We start from the raw sequence: 16,765 nt of genomic DNA on the forward strand, positions 1-16,765 counted from the left end.
AACAGTGAGAGAGCAGCAATATTTACATCTGACTTTCATGTCCAGTCTAGTTTCATCCGTGTGTCTATTAACCTATGAAACCTCAGAAGTAGTTGTAGTATTTTGTTTTAATATTTTAATATTAATATTTTATTTCTATTTAATTGTAAATATAAATATTCCCTTGCTCTCTTTTCTACCAGTTTTACGACTATTGCATGTGTATACAATTAAACACAACACACACACACACACACACACACACACACACACACATCTTTTACACTGATATTAGTGTTTTTTAGGCTTTACATTGTTAATGTCCTGACTTTCATAGCAGGTCATAGTATTTTGTGTCACTTTTGTATTTTCAAATTTTGTGAAATAACCATATTTAGGTAGAGGCTTTAGAATAAACTCTGGGTTTTTTGCCTCCTCCTGCACTGTATTTTTTTATTTGCCATTTTTGTATGTATTTTTCTGTGCTAAATATAAAGTATAAGCACTAAAAAAAAAAAAATGGCTTACTTATTTATGAAAATATGCAACTTTTATTTCCTGACTAGACCTCTGACCCTTTATTTTAATCAATTTTGTCCTATTTTTATCAAAGAGTGTTTTACAGCTTCGTGTTCAGTCTGCTTTCATTCACCGTCTTTGTTCTTAATAAAGTTTTTGATTCTAAATAAAGTTTTTTGGGGCAAAAACTAAAAAAAACTCCCTTGTTGTGAAAGCGGAACTAAAAGTCGCATCACGTGAGTTGCAGTCAGGACACCATTAGGGAGCGGACTGTTTACCTTCCGCTGCAGTCCGGTGTAACCGAGTAAATGTCCTGGAAACATGTTCTCTCACGGTACAGAGAGTTTGATCAAACAAGCGAGGTAAGGAAATATAAATCAAGATGAATTCCTGCTTCCGTCAACTCGTTTTTTCTCCGTTTTACTCTTTGTTTGCTGTTGCTATGCTAACTGGGCTAAAGGCAGCTAGCTTACCAAAACCCTGCCTAGTCCACAGTATGTTTGTGTATTTGGGTCATGACCCCGTCACAGATCCTGTGGGAAACTAAAGTCTGAACTTTTTGAGGGAAACTCAGTGACTTTGACTCATTTCTTCTTATTATAGGTCACAGAGAAAATGGTTCTCACGTCGTTTAAAGCTCCTGTCAAGCTCCATGTCCCAAATATACAAATAACAGCACTGTGAATGTCTATAAAAAACTTAATATCATCAGAGAGTTTGTTTGGTGAATCTTCTGGCACGTTCAAAACAACAATGCACTACTTCCTTGATGGGCTCCCAGGTCATCACTGGATGCTGAGTTCAAAGAGATGGAGCATATCTGTCCTTAATTTGGATCAGAGACTTTAGATACGCTGTTTCTCATATGACTTGGTCAACATGCCAAATTTCTTAAAGATCTGTGACAGTGCAGCCAAACATGTGATGATTCTGACGCGTAATGACCCATTTACTCTTTGTCACAGGCTTTCGGAGAACGGCAGTAGAGAAGTGAACTAACATTGTTCGCACTGTTAATCGACAAGCAATCAAAAAGATTAATCTATCATCAAAATATGATTCGTTCAGGTTTCAGCAGTAAGACTTTTCAGAGACGGTGTCATCTCGTTTCAGGGAGATCCAGGAGCCCGAGCTGCAGAAGTTTTACGGCAGATTGGTGAAGCTGCTCGTGGGGAAGGAGTTCGGTCATGAGACGATGGACTCCCTGCAGCGGCTGCACCTCATCCTCTCTGCCACCAAGCACACCAGGACGTAAGAGCTGCAGCCCACGCCTCATATGCATATCCCATAACCGACACCGCTCATATTACTGAGCCACTGTCCACTCTGCTATCGTCTTTCCATTCAATTTGCATTGCACACAGACTCCCCCGCTTCTCCTTCTCTAAACCCATATTGTTTATAGTTCCTATGATAAACCAAACCTTTTAATATACAACATGAACCTCTCTGTCCTCGTCCAACCCCCTGGTCTTGTGTCTCCTCTGTTGTCCTGACCACAGGTTGCCCGCGGAGCTACACAGGAGGCTGTTATCTCTCCTCTCTTTACCAGTGGAGCCGCTTCAGGTGCTGAGCTCAGCTGTGCTCAGAGAGACACTGCCCCTCTCTGGCCAGGAACTGAACTACAACGAGGAGAACATTCAGCTGAACAGCCATTCCGCCGCCCTGCTGCTCTCACAGGTGACGTCTTCAACATAACTACCTCAACCAGGGAGATAACGTTTTCATTGGCGTTTGTAGATTAAGTAGATTTAGTTGGCAGGATTACGCAAAAACTACTGGACAGATTACAAGAACGAGTGTGGAAGGATGCAGTTTGGTGCAGGTCCGGGTCAGGGGGCAGATCCAGGGATATATCTTTTCTTTCTTAAGGGTATTTTTCAACATTTTCCTTGATTTCTCAGAGAATAAATCATGAATCTTCATGAGTAAAATCTTGACGATCAACTGATCAAATCCATTAAGTCATTTTGCCACAACTCTTAACCCGAACTACCTGCTTTGTATTTTGTGAAAACCTCAGAAAACAGTTTACTATCACACTACTACGACTACTTATTATAAAACATACTTTTTGCTCTGTTGGCTTCATTTGTTTGTTTTGTTTCTAGTTCTAAACTCTGTCCCACACTTTGACCCCTGCAGGCGGGATCCAGAGCCGATCTGTCATCTCTGTGCGCTCAGCTCCTTCGCAGCCTGGACAGCCGTCAACCTGAGGGTCCGACTCATTCGCTCACACACACGTTGCCCGTCCTCAACGCCGTCCTCACACACAGCCCCGAGTGCCTCAACGAAGGTAACAGGCAAACCGACACCAACCACTTAAGTTCCCAGCAAATCTAAAGACAGAGAGTTCAAGGGAATTGTTAATCAATGATGAAGTTCTTTACATGCAAAGCTTTTTAACCTTCCCTTCTCCCCACCGGACGTCCCACAGATAACGTCACCCTACTGAGTAAAAAGCTTGTCGATTGGCTGCGTTATGCGAGCATCATACAGGGAGGCGGAGCTTCTTCAGGTGGATTTTTCACAGGACCCAGGGCGCGACAGGTAAATCTACACTCCTTTTTTAAAAACCAGTCTTCAAAGCTTTCTCTTGATCCTTCAACTGTGGTATTTTGTGTTATTTACATCAGCCGGTGCCGATAGCAGAGCTGGACGGGACGGTGTCTGGGGATTTCTTCACTGTGCTGTGTGTGGGCCAAGGCTTCACCGAGGACCAGTGGATGAATGTTTACTCCTTTTCCATGCTGCATCACTGGCTTCTCACCTACCACTCTGCTCCTAGTGGCAACGCCTTCGCAGATACTGGTATGATTTTCCACTGGTGCAAACCACAAGCTTTCATCTTCCCACGCAAGAGAAGCTCATTACTTTATGTCATAGCCACAAAGTACAAACAAGGAACAACAGCCACAAAGAATCGGCCACGATGGCTGTGATACATTTAAATGGCTCCTGTCCGATGACCTGTACTGTGTTTTCATCATCTCCAGCGAACAGGCTACAGCTCAGCTTCTCTCTCTCCCACTCCCACTCCTTTTCTAATGGTAAGATTTGCGAGTTTGTTGACCTTCCCTGCATGCGCCTCTAAGAAGCTGTGACTCCTACATCTTCTGTTCTCTAACTCCGGGGTGACACAGGTCAACTCACAACTCCTGATATGATCGTGACTCACAACCGCATTTAATTCAACAGATGAATCTTGATAATGGACTTTCTTAACGACACTTTCACTGGTGTGTGTGCGTCTTTCGCCCTTAACGTGAATCTTCTGATGACTCAGTAAACTTGAATGAATCACTGTGGTGAATGACTAAACGGATGCTCTGATAGTTTGTCATGTTGATACCAACTTGGATCAAATTATATTCTATGTAATCCCGATAAATATGTGGTTTTTACTCATGTATACGTAAGATGTTGCAATGTAATATCATATTGTAATAATCTGCCACCGGGGAATTTACAAGCTCTGTATTAACATCCTATCTGAGTAATCCAGTCATGATTGCACCTTAACGCCTCCTCAATGAGTCTGGGGAACCGATCACTCCGACCACATCCGGAGGTGGTGTTGGAAATGTGTCCCGATGTCCTCTGACCCGCTGCAGTTTCATAATGAACCCCAAAATATGTTTAATGCTTCTCCGTGTCCATATATTGATTTATTTGTGGCCACCGTCAAATTAACATTGAACCCGAGGTATTGATTTCCTTTTTTTAAATGGGTCAAATCTTACGCACGTTGATTTATTCAGCCCCTCCTGGCTCTGCTCTCTTCTCTTCATAACATTTCTTTCTGTAAATCATCCACTAATTTAATTTTGAATGAAATCAAAAACCTTCTAACAGACGACTGATCCCCGTCCACATGTGTGGAAAAACATCATCTGACTCGTGATTCTCCTTCCTGACCTCTTGTGTTGCAGATGACCGGTCGGAGGTGGACGGCTCAGTGGTGTCCATGGTCTCGGCAACTTCCTCCTCCAGCCGACTGCTGCCTCCAAAGGAGCGTCTGAGGGAGAAGGCGTTCCAGTACTGCTTACGCCTCATCGAGCAGAGCGATCGCAGTGAGTTTGTGTTCGACCAGGAAAGAGTAACTTGTGCCACCAGTAAAGCAGATTATAAATCAACAACTTGTTCATATTCAAGTTTGTTTGTTTGTTTTCCTAACTGTACATTGTATTAAATACTATGAAACACTATAGTAGACTACATTTTGATGTGGATTCTTTTCTGTGTCTCAGAGGCACTGAAACGGACAGACACCGAGCTGCAGAAAGCGGTGAGTCCATGTTTTATACTTGCAAATATACACTTCTTAAACAATACTTTCCTACAGGTTCTCCCAGTCCTATCCACCATATGTTTATGGCACTAATCAAATCTTATTAATAACTTAAAATCTACTTATCATCTTTTTCTATCCTCAAGTAGATGAGTATGAACAAAAGTGACCATCAAGTTCAAGAAGAAAGTTTAAAATTAGTAAAAAATGAAAGAAACAGATTTGACAGAGAAAAAGTTTTAAAAACATCACACAAACATTTCCCTTTTACTCGAGGCAGAACTGTTAAACAGATTTTGTATCATTCCCTAGTGTTTGGTGGAGGCCGTGTGTATCCTGGACTGTGTGTGTGTGGAGGACACGTCACTGGTCTACCGAACGTTTCCGTGTGTGAAGGCCCTGTTCGGTCGTCTCAGCTCCGACCTGACGTTTGCCAGAGTCCTGCTGCCCATAGCACAATTCTACCTCAACCATGGTACGTGTATGCATCAATACACACGTGCTCTAATTCAGCTTCTCTTTGTAAATACAGCAGTAAGAAAATGTATGTGTGCGTCGTAGTTCTCATACGTACAAAATGGCTAAATGTGAACCTGTGCAGGTGAAATGGCGGCGGTGGACTGTGAGAGCGTGTGGAAGCTGGTGTTTGGCCGGTTCCCCGCCGAGCTCTTCAACGATCCCTTTCTGGCCCATGAGCTTCTACGCTTCCTACGACTGAACCTCGGGAGCCTGCAGCTGCGAGTCCCGCAGTATCCTCGCTCATTCCCAAACCTGCTGAAGGTCACGATCACAGATTATGCATCCAAATACTCAAACACAAACTTTAACTGTAAACTAATGAGTGGGATACTTTATGCTCTCTTTCTCGCTCTGTAGTTTTTAGCCTGGGACAGCCCAGCGGTGGTGGATGACTTCGTGGATCTGCTGCCCTCTCTGGTCACCATTGAAACTGCAGTGGAGCTGCTCCACACGCTGCTCGACCTGCCCTGTCTCTCTGCCACGCTGGTCTTGCAGCTCAGGTGCGTGTGCACGTCAGAGAAAAACCTACCAACCACCCTGACTGGGCTTCAGTGCATTCACATCTTTTACCAACATCTGACTGATCCTCTGTTTGTGGGTTCTGCAGGTCGACGAGCTCGCCCATCTCCGAGCCAGGTGGACGTGGGCTCCTGTCACTGGACGCCTTCCGGAGCCCTTCGTTCAGGGGCCTTTTTCTCTACCTGCTTCGACCAGAGGCCGGATCAGGTAATCACAGGAACGCACTTCAAAGAATAGTCCGACATCTTAGAAAAATTACTTTTGCACTTACTTGCTATGATGTTAGATGGCGTTTGTTAAGGTAATATAGTCCATCTAAATACTACAAAGGAGTTTTAGGGCCATACTGAAGAAACAAATTATGACTTTATTCATGAATTATTACGACTTAATCCTCAGATCTCACAAATCACACATTTCAACCCCTTTCAGTGGCTCTAAATTGTAAAATACTGGCTTTTCTTCTGGAAATCTGTAGCTGCTCTTCGTACAGAAATAATGCCACAGTGATTTATATTATGTATTTATATTCATATTAAATACATTATGGTTGTAAAGATTGTCTGTTCCATCAGTCGTTTCAGCAGTTTGGTCATTGAAACTGGTTTTTCTCCCCCCACCACAGGGGACACGATCGACAGACTGAGCACGCTCCATGAGTTCCTCGCTGAGTCGGCTGATTGGCCGAGGGTTGTTCAGTGTTCCCAGACGGTCCCGGTGCTGTTGCACATTTTTTTCAACACCGTCATCACGGTGAAGACATTAAATGATCTTTCACAAATACAACCACTGTGCATTAAAGTGCTGGGTGTTTAGTTTCAGTTGGATATTCTACTACCGTGCATGTGTGTTGTGTGTAGGTGGCTGACCAGAAGCTTTTAGCCCATTTGATCCTGGTGATGCTGGAGAGAAGCAGACTCCTCCTCAACCTCCCCACATACGTCAAGGAGATACACAGGTAGAACTTCACACAGAACTTCAGTGTCACTCTGCTCAACATCTCCCCACTCGCCTCATCCCTCTCTCTCTCTCTCTCTCTCTCTCTCTCTCTCTCTCTCTCTCTCTCTCTCTCTCTCTCTCTCTCTCTCTCTCTCTCTCTCTCTTTGTTTCTGCAGGGTGTTCAGCTGCCACCTGCTGAGGCTGTGCAAGCTCCACCCCTCTCTGGTAGTGGACCAGTCTCATGTGTTGCTGGAGTTTGCTGGAACCACAGCCGGCGTCTACAGCAAAGAAGAAATCTACACACACGTGGTAATGAAACTGTGTGAACTTGTTATTGTTGCCTCTTTATGGTTTTAGCAGGAGCAGCAGACGTCATGGGGACCAAAGCCGGGTCCTCATGAGGCAGAACGTCTTTTTGATGATCAATGTCCCTGACATTGATCATCAGATCCCATTGATCCCATCTCACATTTCGAGCGGCAAATCATTTCCTGAGTATTCAAATGTCTCGCACCAAAAACAATGACACCTGACTCCGAACTCCTTTTCCACTTGTTTGGCTCCCAGGTGTGGGCGCTGGGAGAGTACCTCTCTGTTTCCTGCGACAGTCGCTGCTCTGTGACGCTCATCACTTCCTGTTTTGAGACGTTGGAGGCGGTGCTGTTTGAAATAACTTCATCGACCCCGCCCCCTGGGGCGTCTTGCCCCGCCCCCAGAGTCATCACCACTCTCATTAGTGCTCTCGCTAAGCTGGCATCACGCTCTCATGACCTCATCCCCAGGTGAGTGACGCGCCTAGATATCAAACTATCTTATTATACCTCATATTATGCAATGTGGTGCAATTGTGTGTGTTTGTTCTGTTGTAGGGTTTCTCTGTTCCTCTCCAAGCTAAGAACCGTGAGCAGAGCGGGTTCAGTGGCCTGGTGCTCTGACGAGGAGGACCTGGTTGCCATAGTGACGAGGGGGGAGGAGTTGTGGTCGCTGCTGAGGACCCCCGGTGTGGCTCAGAGTGTCCTGACCCCGCCCCCGCATGTCACCACACCACAGTGGCACCGAGACACGAACTTGTCCATGTCATTGCAACTGCGAACCCTCACCAGCCTCACACACACACAGTGACACACAAACACACAAACACACACACAGTGACACACAAACACACAAACACACACACAGTGACACACACACACAGTGACACACAAACACACACACAGTGACACACAAACAAACATGCACAACACACATCTCAGCACCTGGATTTACATCAAATCTGCATCTCAGTGATTGTTGTTTGATTTTTTTTTGCACATTACTTTTGTAAATAAACGATAATATTGAAATGAAACTTAAGGTCATGAATCATATCAACAAATCACTCATATCATTTCTCTTTTTATTACAGTGATTTCACAGACTTAACATTTTACAAAATAGATCATCTGATTTCAAAAATAAAAATCCTGAGTAAGTGCTCTGATAAAACAGATTCTGCTGAACTACTAGAGTTTAGGGAAGACCTGAAAACTGTGATCTATACAATGCTGGAAGAAGTATAAAAATAGTAGAAATTTGCATATATATATATATATATATATATATATATATATATATATATATATATATATATATATATACTCTACATATATTTAATCCCCATGTGTTAATTCGTTCATTTTCAGAGGATTTCATGAAATTCTTCTTGAATCGTCCCTGCTGTCGATAGAAAAGTGCGCGAAGATAATCACTTAAAGAATCCTGCTAATCATCGTCCTCTAAACAATCAATGCAAACAGCCTCGCAGGTTTGTTGAACTATCATTTGTCCGAGTTACAGTAGCGCTCAGATTTCTTAAATCACATTACAGTAAAACCATGAGAACAGATTTTGTACGGTTCACAATCAAATTTAAAATCACAACGGGTCTGTTTATCGTCAGTTTTCCTTGTGTTTTAACTGTATTCTCTCGTCAGGTTTGTTCATATTAATGTGTCCCTCAGATAATACTTGGTGACAGCAGTTGAATTAACCTGTGACAATCAAAGACCAGCGGCAGCAAAGATGTTGGACTCACAGTTTTGTTTTTTAAATGCTCTCAGAGGCAAATGCAATAAAAAATCGGCCCTAAAAACTGAAACTGTAAACTTTGACTTTGAAGTTAATCGGCTGACTACACTTTCATATTTTGAAGATGTGCAAAAGTAGGTTAGAGGAAATTAAAAATCAGTGCAACTGTGTCACTGAATTCCTCCGTTCACATCTGGCTCCGAGCACCGCTGTTAAGGAATGTGTGTCTGGTCAATTTTGGCACAAGTTTACAAGCTGAGGAGGTTTTGTCGAGGAACAGTTTGACTTTTACTTCCTTTCTTGTAAAGAGTTGGTCCTTGTGATCAAAAGCATTTTTAATCAGAATTATACATTTCTGTGTAGTAAAATCATAAATTATTATCAGTCTTTACAGGTTTGGCCAAATCACACAGTAACTAAACGCTAAAGGGGTTTTGGTCCAACCTGGGGAGAAAGTCACCTGATCCTCAGCTGTAGGTCGGTGCTGAGGGTCAACAGGAAACCCAGTGATCTCACCACTCAAACACTCTTCTCTTGGTCGTGTCACTTCCTGTCGGACCCTGCGACTCCAGCCGAGCGCGGCCGGTCACCTCGCCGTGTGCAGCAGCAGCGGCCCGGGTACGTACAGGTACCTCCAGATGGCGTAATAATGAATTCCTGCTCCAGCTGCGACAAATAGATGCCAGATGGCGTGGGCGAACGGGACCAGGCCGTCGCTCTTAAAGAAGACCACCCCCACCACGTAGAAGACACCTCCCACCGCCAGTTCACACACGCCAGAGCGCTCCACCTGTAACACATCAGAGGAATCTGTGAGGGAAAGAGTCGGTAGCGATTTAAAGGATCTTAAAGAATGAAGGATACAAACAGATATGAGATTATATTCCAAGTCTGGACTTTATTAACTTTATCATAGCTCTGATGTGCTTAAACCCAGGAGTTTTATATTCTATATATGTTTTCCTTTTTTGCCATTTTCCCAAACTTACTTGGTTGAATCTGCAAATGTGAATAAATCTGCAGGAAATTGTCCCAAACAAATGTTTTACTCTCTTTACTCCTGTTTCAGTGACGTTTGCAAAAGACTTCAAAGCCCTGCAGCTGCCTCTGTAATATTTATATTATATTATATATTATATATATATTCACAGAGCTTCAGAATGAATGGTCTTCGGGCTGAATGTCACAGAAAGGGTAAAAGAGATGAAAATGGACCCATTATTGTTTTTTAAATATATTTATTACAAAATGCTAACGTTATGATTTATCAAATAGGATTGAACCGCCCCGTCAGCAGAGACATTATATTGTATCTCAAAAAGTTTCAAGTTTCTAGGGGCAATAAAAACTTCTGTTTGTTTCCCGCGCAGTAGCAGGAAGTGTGTTGCAGCTTTTAAAGAGGGAAAACTTTAGTTTGGTTCTTAAAAGTCAGTGATTTGTTTTTACCATGGACAGGATGACCGCAGCAGGAACAGCCCCCATGGCCACGTATCCCACCAACTCCAGCAGCTTGTACCTGCAGGTAGAAAACTGTGAACGTGAAAAGACAAAGCCTCCGTCTCCCTACGTGGTTGTTTCTGCTTCAAACAGCAGACCACTGTTTGCTGTAAACACTCGAGGACGGCAGTTTGGTTTCAGGTTAATTCTGTTAGACCGGGACACGCGGAGCAGAGAGACAGAAGGAGCGGCCGTGTTACCTCTCGTGGAAAAAGAAGACGTACGTGGATCCTACACAGGCCATGACCCAGATCAGCCAGCGCATGTGGCACGTCCAGGGCCCCAGCTCCCTCAGCATCAACCTCAGGGAGAGACATCACACGCACGTCAATATTCACTGTGCGCTGTTGTTTATGGGATTTGTTGGCTACAGTCACGTGACTCACCAGGGCGAATAGGAAGCAGCGATGAAGAAGTAGATGGCCATTCTGTCACACATGTGGAAACGCTGCTCCACTCTCCTACACGGAGGAAAAAGAGACGATATATATTTATCTAGTTTGCGTAAAAGACATTTAAACATTAACTGATACAGGCACCAGAGTATAACATATTAAAATCCAATAAATCTTTACATGGTACTGAGGTTTATTTTTCCAGTACATGGCAGACCACTGTTGCCTCAATGCAAGTTCATCGGAGACTCTAAATTGATAGTAGTGTGTAGGTGAGAGTGAAAGTTTGTTTGTCTCCATATGTACACATGAAGAGGACAGTAGTAATAACACAACCACAACCACACACACACACACCCACACCCAAACACACACACGGACCGGAGGTGGCTAATTTTCCATGCAGCCGTGTGGAAGAGTGTTGAGGTGACGAACAGGCCGGTGAGTCCGCTCCCGTAGAGCCAGGCGGCGACACGATGCCACTGGTCCACGGACAGGAAGTAGAGCACCGACACGCCCACCAGACTCGGTAAGATCCACAACTGCAACAGAGAAACACAAAGTTTCATATTATTGTTGTTTCCTTATGGCATTTTTCATTGTTTAAGATTTTTCACGTTAACAACTGCTCGGTATAATTTAAAATTCTCTTAACTACAATGACTGCCCTGCAGTTGCACGCCTCCATCACCCATATTTGAACAAATTCCCTCCAGATGTTTTTGCGATATCATGTTCACGTTGGCACGGAGGAATACAAATACCAAAAATTACTGGGAATGTAGCAAATAACAGGCCAGTTTGTTACAGTTAACTTAATTGTCTTTGACACCAGAAACCTGTTAGCTTAGCATAAAGAGTGGAAACAGGGGGAAACAGTTAGCCTGACTCTGTCCAAAACATCTGCATTAACATGTTTTCTCTAATTTCTTCGATCCACACAACAAAGTGTAAAAATGACAAATTGTAGTAAATGTGCCGGACAAATTATTTCTTCAACGTTACAGTAACGACGTCCTGGAAGTCACAATAAATCCTGCAGCACTCTAACCTGAGGGATTTTGTTTTGTTTGAGCAGAAGCAGGTCGAGCTGTTTCCCCCATTGCCTCTATTTATACCAGGCTCAGAAAACATTCTGCCGTAGAGGCGGCTTCATGTTGAACTTGCAGACACGACCGCGGTGTCAATTTTCTCCTGCGACTCTCATCAAAACAAACAGGAATATTTCACTAAATGTCCACTTTCAGAATTAATGTCACTGATTCCGCACACTCCACAGAAACATGGCAAGTTGGCAGCCCGTGAATGTGTGAATATATAAATTACAACAAATACAACCTCAGTAAATCCTGCCCCATTCAAGGCTTTACAGTAATTATGGTCGTGTTTGCACTCTGTTTTCATCCTGTCTGTCTGCTCCATTCACGCTGTCTTGCTCTCTCGGAGGCAGAAGAGCACAGGGATTACAGCAGATTAGAGAAAGCTACAGGATGAATCACAGATTATAGACCTCTGCCTCCAAAGCTCAGCCAAAAAATCCGCCCCATGTTGCCTCATTCCTCGCAATCCATCTTTTCCCTTGACTGACGAACGCAGAAAACCCAAGAGGAGGCCGGGACAGAGAGAGAGTGTGTGTGTTTCTGTGTGTGTGTGTGTTTCTGTGTGTGTGTGTTTGTCTGACCCCATGTGTGGCACAGTTTGCGGCATGTTCATAGTCGGTGGGCTGATATCTCTTGCTGGATGGCGCCCTGCAGTTCATGAACCTGAGAGCGAGACAGAAAGAAGGAGAGAAAGAGAGTTTAGATCTCAAGGCTTTATTAGTTAATAAGTTACTGTGTGCGGAACCCATGAAGACCAAGTGTGTGTGTGTTAGTGTGTGTGTATGTATGTGTGTGAGTGTGTGTGTGTGTGATGGTCATTCTTGGGGGATTTACAGTCTCTAATCCACATCACGTTGTCTGAATTTTACTGTGCCTCATCGTTACTGGGGAAACTGTCTGCGTTGCTATGGGCACCCCCGGTGTCCCTGTCTGCACGACCACAACAGGATACCGCTGACCATTCGTTTTTTGCATCCTTTATCATGTTGCTATGAGTTACTGTATGTCCCTCCGCTTGTGTGTGTGTGTGTGTGTGCGTGTTGTGTAGGCTATTTAATCAGCAGTAAATCTCTCAATCCCTGCTTACAGGGAAAAACACATCTGGAGATGTTACGAAACCACATTTTATACATGAAGATGAACACACTCGTATACAAACAAACAAACAAACAAACACACACACACACACACACTTGAATGCGGCTGCTCGCGCAGGGCCACAGGTGTGCCTTTGTCGGTCAGCTGTGTTATTTGATTACACATTTAGGCCGACGGCGTTTGCTGCAACGGTCTATTAACTCTGCACGGTGAAGAGAGCCATCAGGAGAGAGGGAAGCGGCAGAAGAAGAAAGTAGAGGAAGGTAACATGGCCGCTCAAGTCCAACTACGGCAGCAGCTCACGAATCCCAACTCAAAGCAGTCGAACACTAGATTCACTTAACCAACACTCGCTTATACATATCACTGGAGTTTATTATTTTTAGACTCCTCCCACAGTCAGTACTCATGTTTACATCAACACCAATAATCCAATAGTCTGAATATGACGCTGCCGTGTGAACAGCATTTTACAATTAAATCAGAATCAGGGTTTATTGCCAAGTAGGTTACACATACAAGGAATTAGTTGTGGTATGTTTGTCCGTAAGCATAAATAAAACATTTTAACAATATGGAAAAGTGTGTAAATATGATAAACACTAGAACAATATACATAAAATATGAATGTTAGATATGTATATATTTGTTTACATTTGTTTTGTCACGAGGTTCTGGTTCTGATGGCCCGAAGCTTCCTGCCAGACAAATACATCTCACTGGCAATAAGCATGAATCAAGACATGTGGAGAATTCTTACCCCCCCCATGTCATCAAGGTTGAAAGGGGGTGTGTATGTATCTGTATAGTATAGGAAACCCCTCCCCCCCGGGGTCTATACACTGGTGGTGGTTGATGGGATCCAGAAAATGTTGAGGACTTGACGAGTGGACTCGGCTCGGGTTCACCAGGACACTGTGGGGACTGGAGGTGTTAGTCACTGTCTGTCTTTGTCAGTGGATCACACAGGTCTGAGTCCACAGGCTCTTAATGGAGAAACCAACATGTCTTTACTTCCCAAATATTTACATTCCTCACTCTCAAGGTCTAAGACGGACCCCCGACAAAGACAGGAGTGCAAGTGTGTGTGTGTGTGTGTGTGTGTGTGTGTGTGTGTGTGTGTGTGTGTGTGTGTGTGTGTGTGTGTGTGTGTGTGTGTGTGTGCACTCGCCACCACAATGCTCACAACAGGAATGTTGCGGTGTTTTCCTGTTGTGGGTCTGGTTTGGCTCTCTCCAGCACTAAACACCTCTCACACACATATTTTCTCTAAACCTACTTTTCCCTATCTCTCTCTCTCTCTCTCTCTCTCTCTCTCTCTCTCTCTCTCTCTCTTTTTAAACTAACATTACGTTATTGATGTCAATCACATTCATGAAATAGACTCTTCCCAACTTCATATCACTTAATAAATGAAACACAGACTTATAATCACCTTGAATGTCTGAGCGACTCTACGTGGAGCTGTGATTGTCGTACGGCCGCTGTTCCCTCTTCTCTTCCTACGTGCCGCTCCACATGCTGAGCCAAGTGCATGACAAGAGATCGGTATTTCTCTGTTGCGGTATTGTAGAGCTATCAATGGACCTGAATGTGGGACTCTGATGTCCGCTAATGGGTTATGACACAACCCTGTGTGTGTGTGTGTGTGTATATGTGTGTGTGTGTGTGTGTGTGTGTGTGTGTGTGTGTGTGTGTGTGTGTGTGTGTGTGTGTGTGTGTGTGTGTGTGTGTGTGTGTGTGTGTGTGTGTGTAATGAGTTGAAAGGAAGGGATAGGGATTCACAGGCTCTGATCAGAGAGGACATTGTTGGCATCGCCGGCTCACTATTCTCTCTCCTTCCTCTCTTCCTGCTACTTGAATTATTTCATTGCACACACTTGTTTTTCTTGTGTGTTTGTGTGTGTGTGTGTGTGTGTGTGTCCGTGTAAAACCCATGTTGTCAACACATAAAGTCTTTAGTTCTAAAAGCTCTTTACAGCACATTCCATACATTAATAGGATCGGTTGCATCTAAGAGGATCAGAGACTTTGGATCCTGGTAGATATAGTGTACATTATAGGAATATGTGTGTGTGTGTGTGTGTGCGTGTGCGTGTGTGTGTGCGTGCGCGTGCGCGTGCGTGTGCGTGTGCGTGTGCGTGTGTGTGTGTACACTCCACGACTATTCCTATTTCCAGTTGAAGATCAAGTTCATCTCCTCCGGGACAACAACTCTGGTTCTCACGATTATCACCATCTCCCACACACACACACACACACACACACACACACACACACACACACACACACACACACACACACACACACACACACACACACACACACACACACACACACACACACACACTAGCCATGTATTTCAGCTGTTAATTCATCACTTTCAATTCCCTTTCTTTCTGTTTATTCATTTCAGTGTTTCGTTTTTTGGTAAAAAGTGTTTATCCTCACCCATTTCTTTTACAGCGAACTATTCAAAGTATTTATTTATGATTTTAGCTGCAGATTTCCACTGTTTCCCCGTCACTTTAATCTACTTCAACTATTATTCAGTACTTTTATCAGCTGTTTATTAATTACTTTAAGATAAAAATACTGATTTCTGTTCTCCTGTGCAGATAAGCTTTCACACATCCTCACATGAAAACATCACACCACAACTGGCTTGACACAAATATATATGGATATATTATTTAAATTAATTTGATCAATTGTGGTGATACAACTTGTCAATTCTGATTTGAACAAATTTAATTAATTTGTTCGATACCCATTAGTAATTGGTGACAGTCGGAGAAGAACTCTGGTGCATGAAATCAAGTGAAACTGAAAAATGAAATCAGTCATAGCCAACCTCTCTCTCTCTCACTCACACACACACACACACACACACACACACACACACACACACACACACACACACACACACACACACTAATCTATAACATCCCTCTGATTGCCCCTGTGCCAGTGCGCATGGATGAACATGGGTCCGTCGCACATGAGAAACTCTGGTGCCAGATACTTCGCAGCCAAACTCTCCAGACTAAATCACGTTACCTTCCGAATTTAGTCTTCCTCAAGTCCATCTCGTGCGTGCGAGGGTCGTGAGCGCGCAACGCGTTGGTGCGCTCGCGCTCCGTCTGTGCCACAGCCGCGAGCCTCGTCCCCATTCCGGATGTCCCACCGCCGTGCGTCCGGACGCCAACACATAGGTCCAGCGGGGACAACGACCTGCAGAGTCGCTCCACGGTTCAGCTGCTCGACTTTTGACCGGAGCGTTGTTTGGTCTGTTCTGGGGACCAGACACCCGCAGCCATCCGGCGGAGCGCGGCGCGGGCGATGCGCGGCGCACAGTGCGGGGGAAGCTGTGCGGAGTTTAGTTAGAGTCTCGGATGTGTTTGCAGGATGTTCCGCGGGACTGGGCTTGTAACCCCTCCTCCCCTCCCACCCCCTGATGATAACACAGCAGCAAACAGCAGCCCCTCCCCACAACACGTCTCCAACTGGCTGCAGCTCACTGCTGCTGACGTGAACATGTTGGACACGCAGAGAAAAGTTCACTCAGTCATTCAACCTTTATTACGACTCATTGACCTTATTTACAATACAGCCCAGTGTGATAATAGATGATAAATGCAACTGTATCTACACAACTCCTCTCAAAACAGGGTTAAAGGTTAAACATGGACAAATGTAAAGGCAACAAATGGGAAATAATTAAAAAGCAAACAACTGGAAACAGTTAAAAAGCAATTTGAAGATCCAACAGCAATCGAGCACAGAAAGAATATGAGATTAGTTTAAAACAAGATCAAATAAAAGATTAAAAAATGATTGCA

General features: G+C 44.0%; 2 protein-coding genes across 4 annotated transcripts; one reads left to right on the plus strand and one right to left on the minus strand.

The window, feature by feature from the left end:
• Positions 1 to 740: 740 nt before the first annotated feature.
• On the plus strand, positions 741 to 8,114 carry ap5z1 (adaptor related protein complex 5 subunit zeta 1). Of its 3 annotated transcripts, none has more exons than XM_034593080.1 (19): positions 741 to 860; positions 1,612 to 1,749; positions 2,001 to 2,178; positions 2,644 to 2,794; positions 2,936 to 3,048; positions 3,135 to 3,309; positions 3,495 to 3,548; positions 4,431 to 4,571; positions 4,749 to 4,786; positions 5,102 to 5,264; positions 5,391 to 5,569; positions 5,666 to 5,808; positions 5,916 to 6,034; positions 6,453 to 6,580; positions 6,688 to 6,785; positions 6,943 to 7,075; positions 7,334 to 7,548; positions 7,636 to 7,902; positions 7,957 to 8,114. In XM_034593080.1, the coding sequence occupies exons 1-18, from the start codon at positions 820 to 822 to the stop codon at positions 7,886 to 7,888; spliced, it is 2,460 nt and encodes an 819-aa protein (XP_034448971.1). In that variant the 5' UTR covers positions 741 to 819; the 3' UTR covers positions 7,889 to 7,902; positions 7,957 to 8,114. The 3 variants fall into 3 exon arrangements, with proteins under 3 accessions (XP_034448971.1, XP_034448972.1, XP_034448973.1); XM_034593081.1 differs by having other exon boundaries at positions 7,636 to 7,895; positions 7,950 to 8,114; XM_034593082.1 differs by lacking the exon at positions 3,495 to 3,548 and having other exon boundaries at positions 7,636 to 8,114.
• A 290-nt stretch (positions 8,115 to 8,404) lies between these two features.
• mmd2a (monocyte to macrophage differentiation-associated 2a) lies at positions 8,405 to 16,344 on the minus strand. Its single transcript, XM_034593166.1, has 7 exons — positions 15,984 to 16,344; positions 12,407 to 12,488; positions 11,107 to 11,267; positions 10,717 to 10,791; positions 10,531 to 10,632; positions 10,280 to 10,349; positions 8,405 to 9,623 (listed from the first exon to the last, which is right to left on the minus strand). The coding sequence occupies exons 1-7, from the start codon at positions 16,094 to 16,096 to the stop codon at positions 9,420 to 9,422; spliced, it is 807 nt and encodes a 268-aa protein (XP_034449057.1). The 5' UTR covers positions 16,097 to 16,344; the 3' UTR covers positions 8,405 to 9,419.
• Between the last annotated feature and the right edge of the window lie 421 nt (positions 16,345 to 16,765).

This window comes from Hippoglossus hippoglossus, chromosome 8 (assembly GCF_009819705.1).
Source record: "Hippoglossus hippoglossus isolate fHipHip1 chromosome 8, fHipHip1.pri, whole genome shotgun sequence".
In the NCBI taxonomy this organism is placed as follows: Eukaryota; Metazoa; Chordata; class Actinopteri; order Pleuronectiformes; family Pleuronectidae; genus Hippoglossus; species Hippoglossus hippoglossus.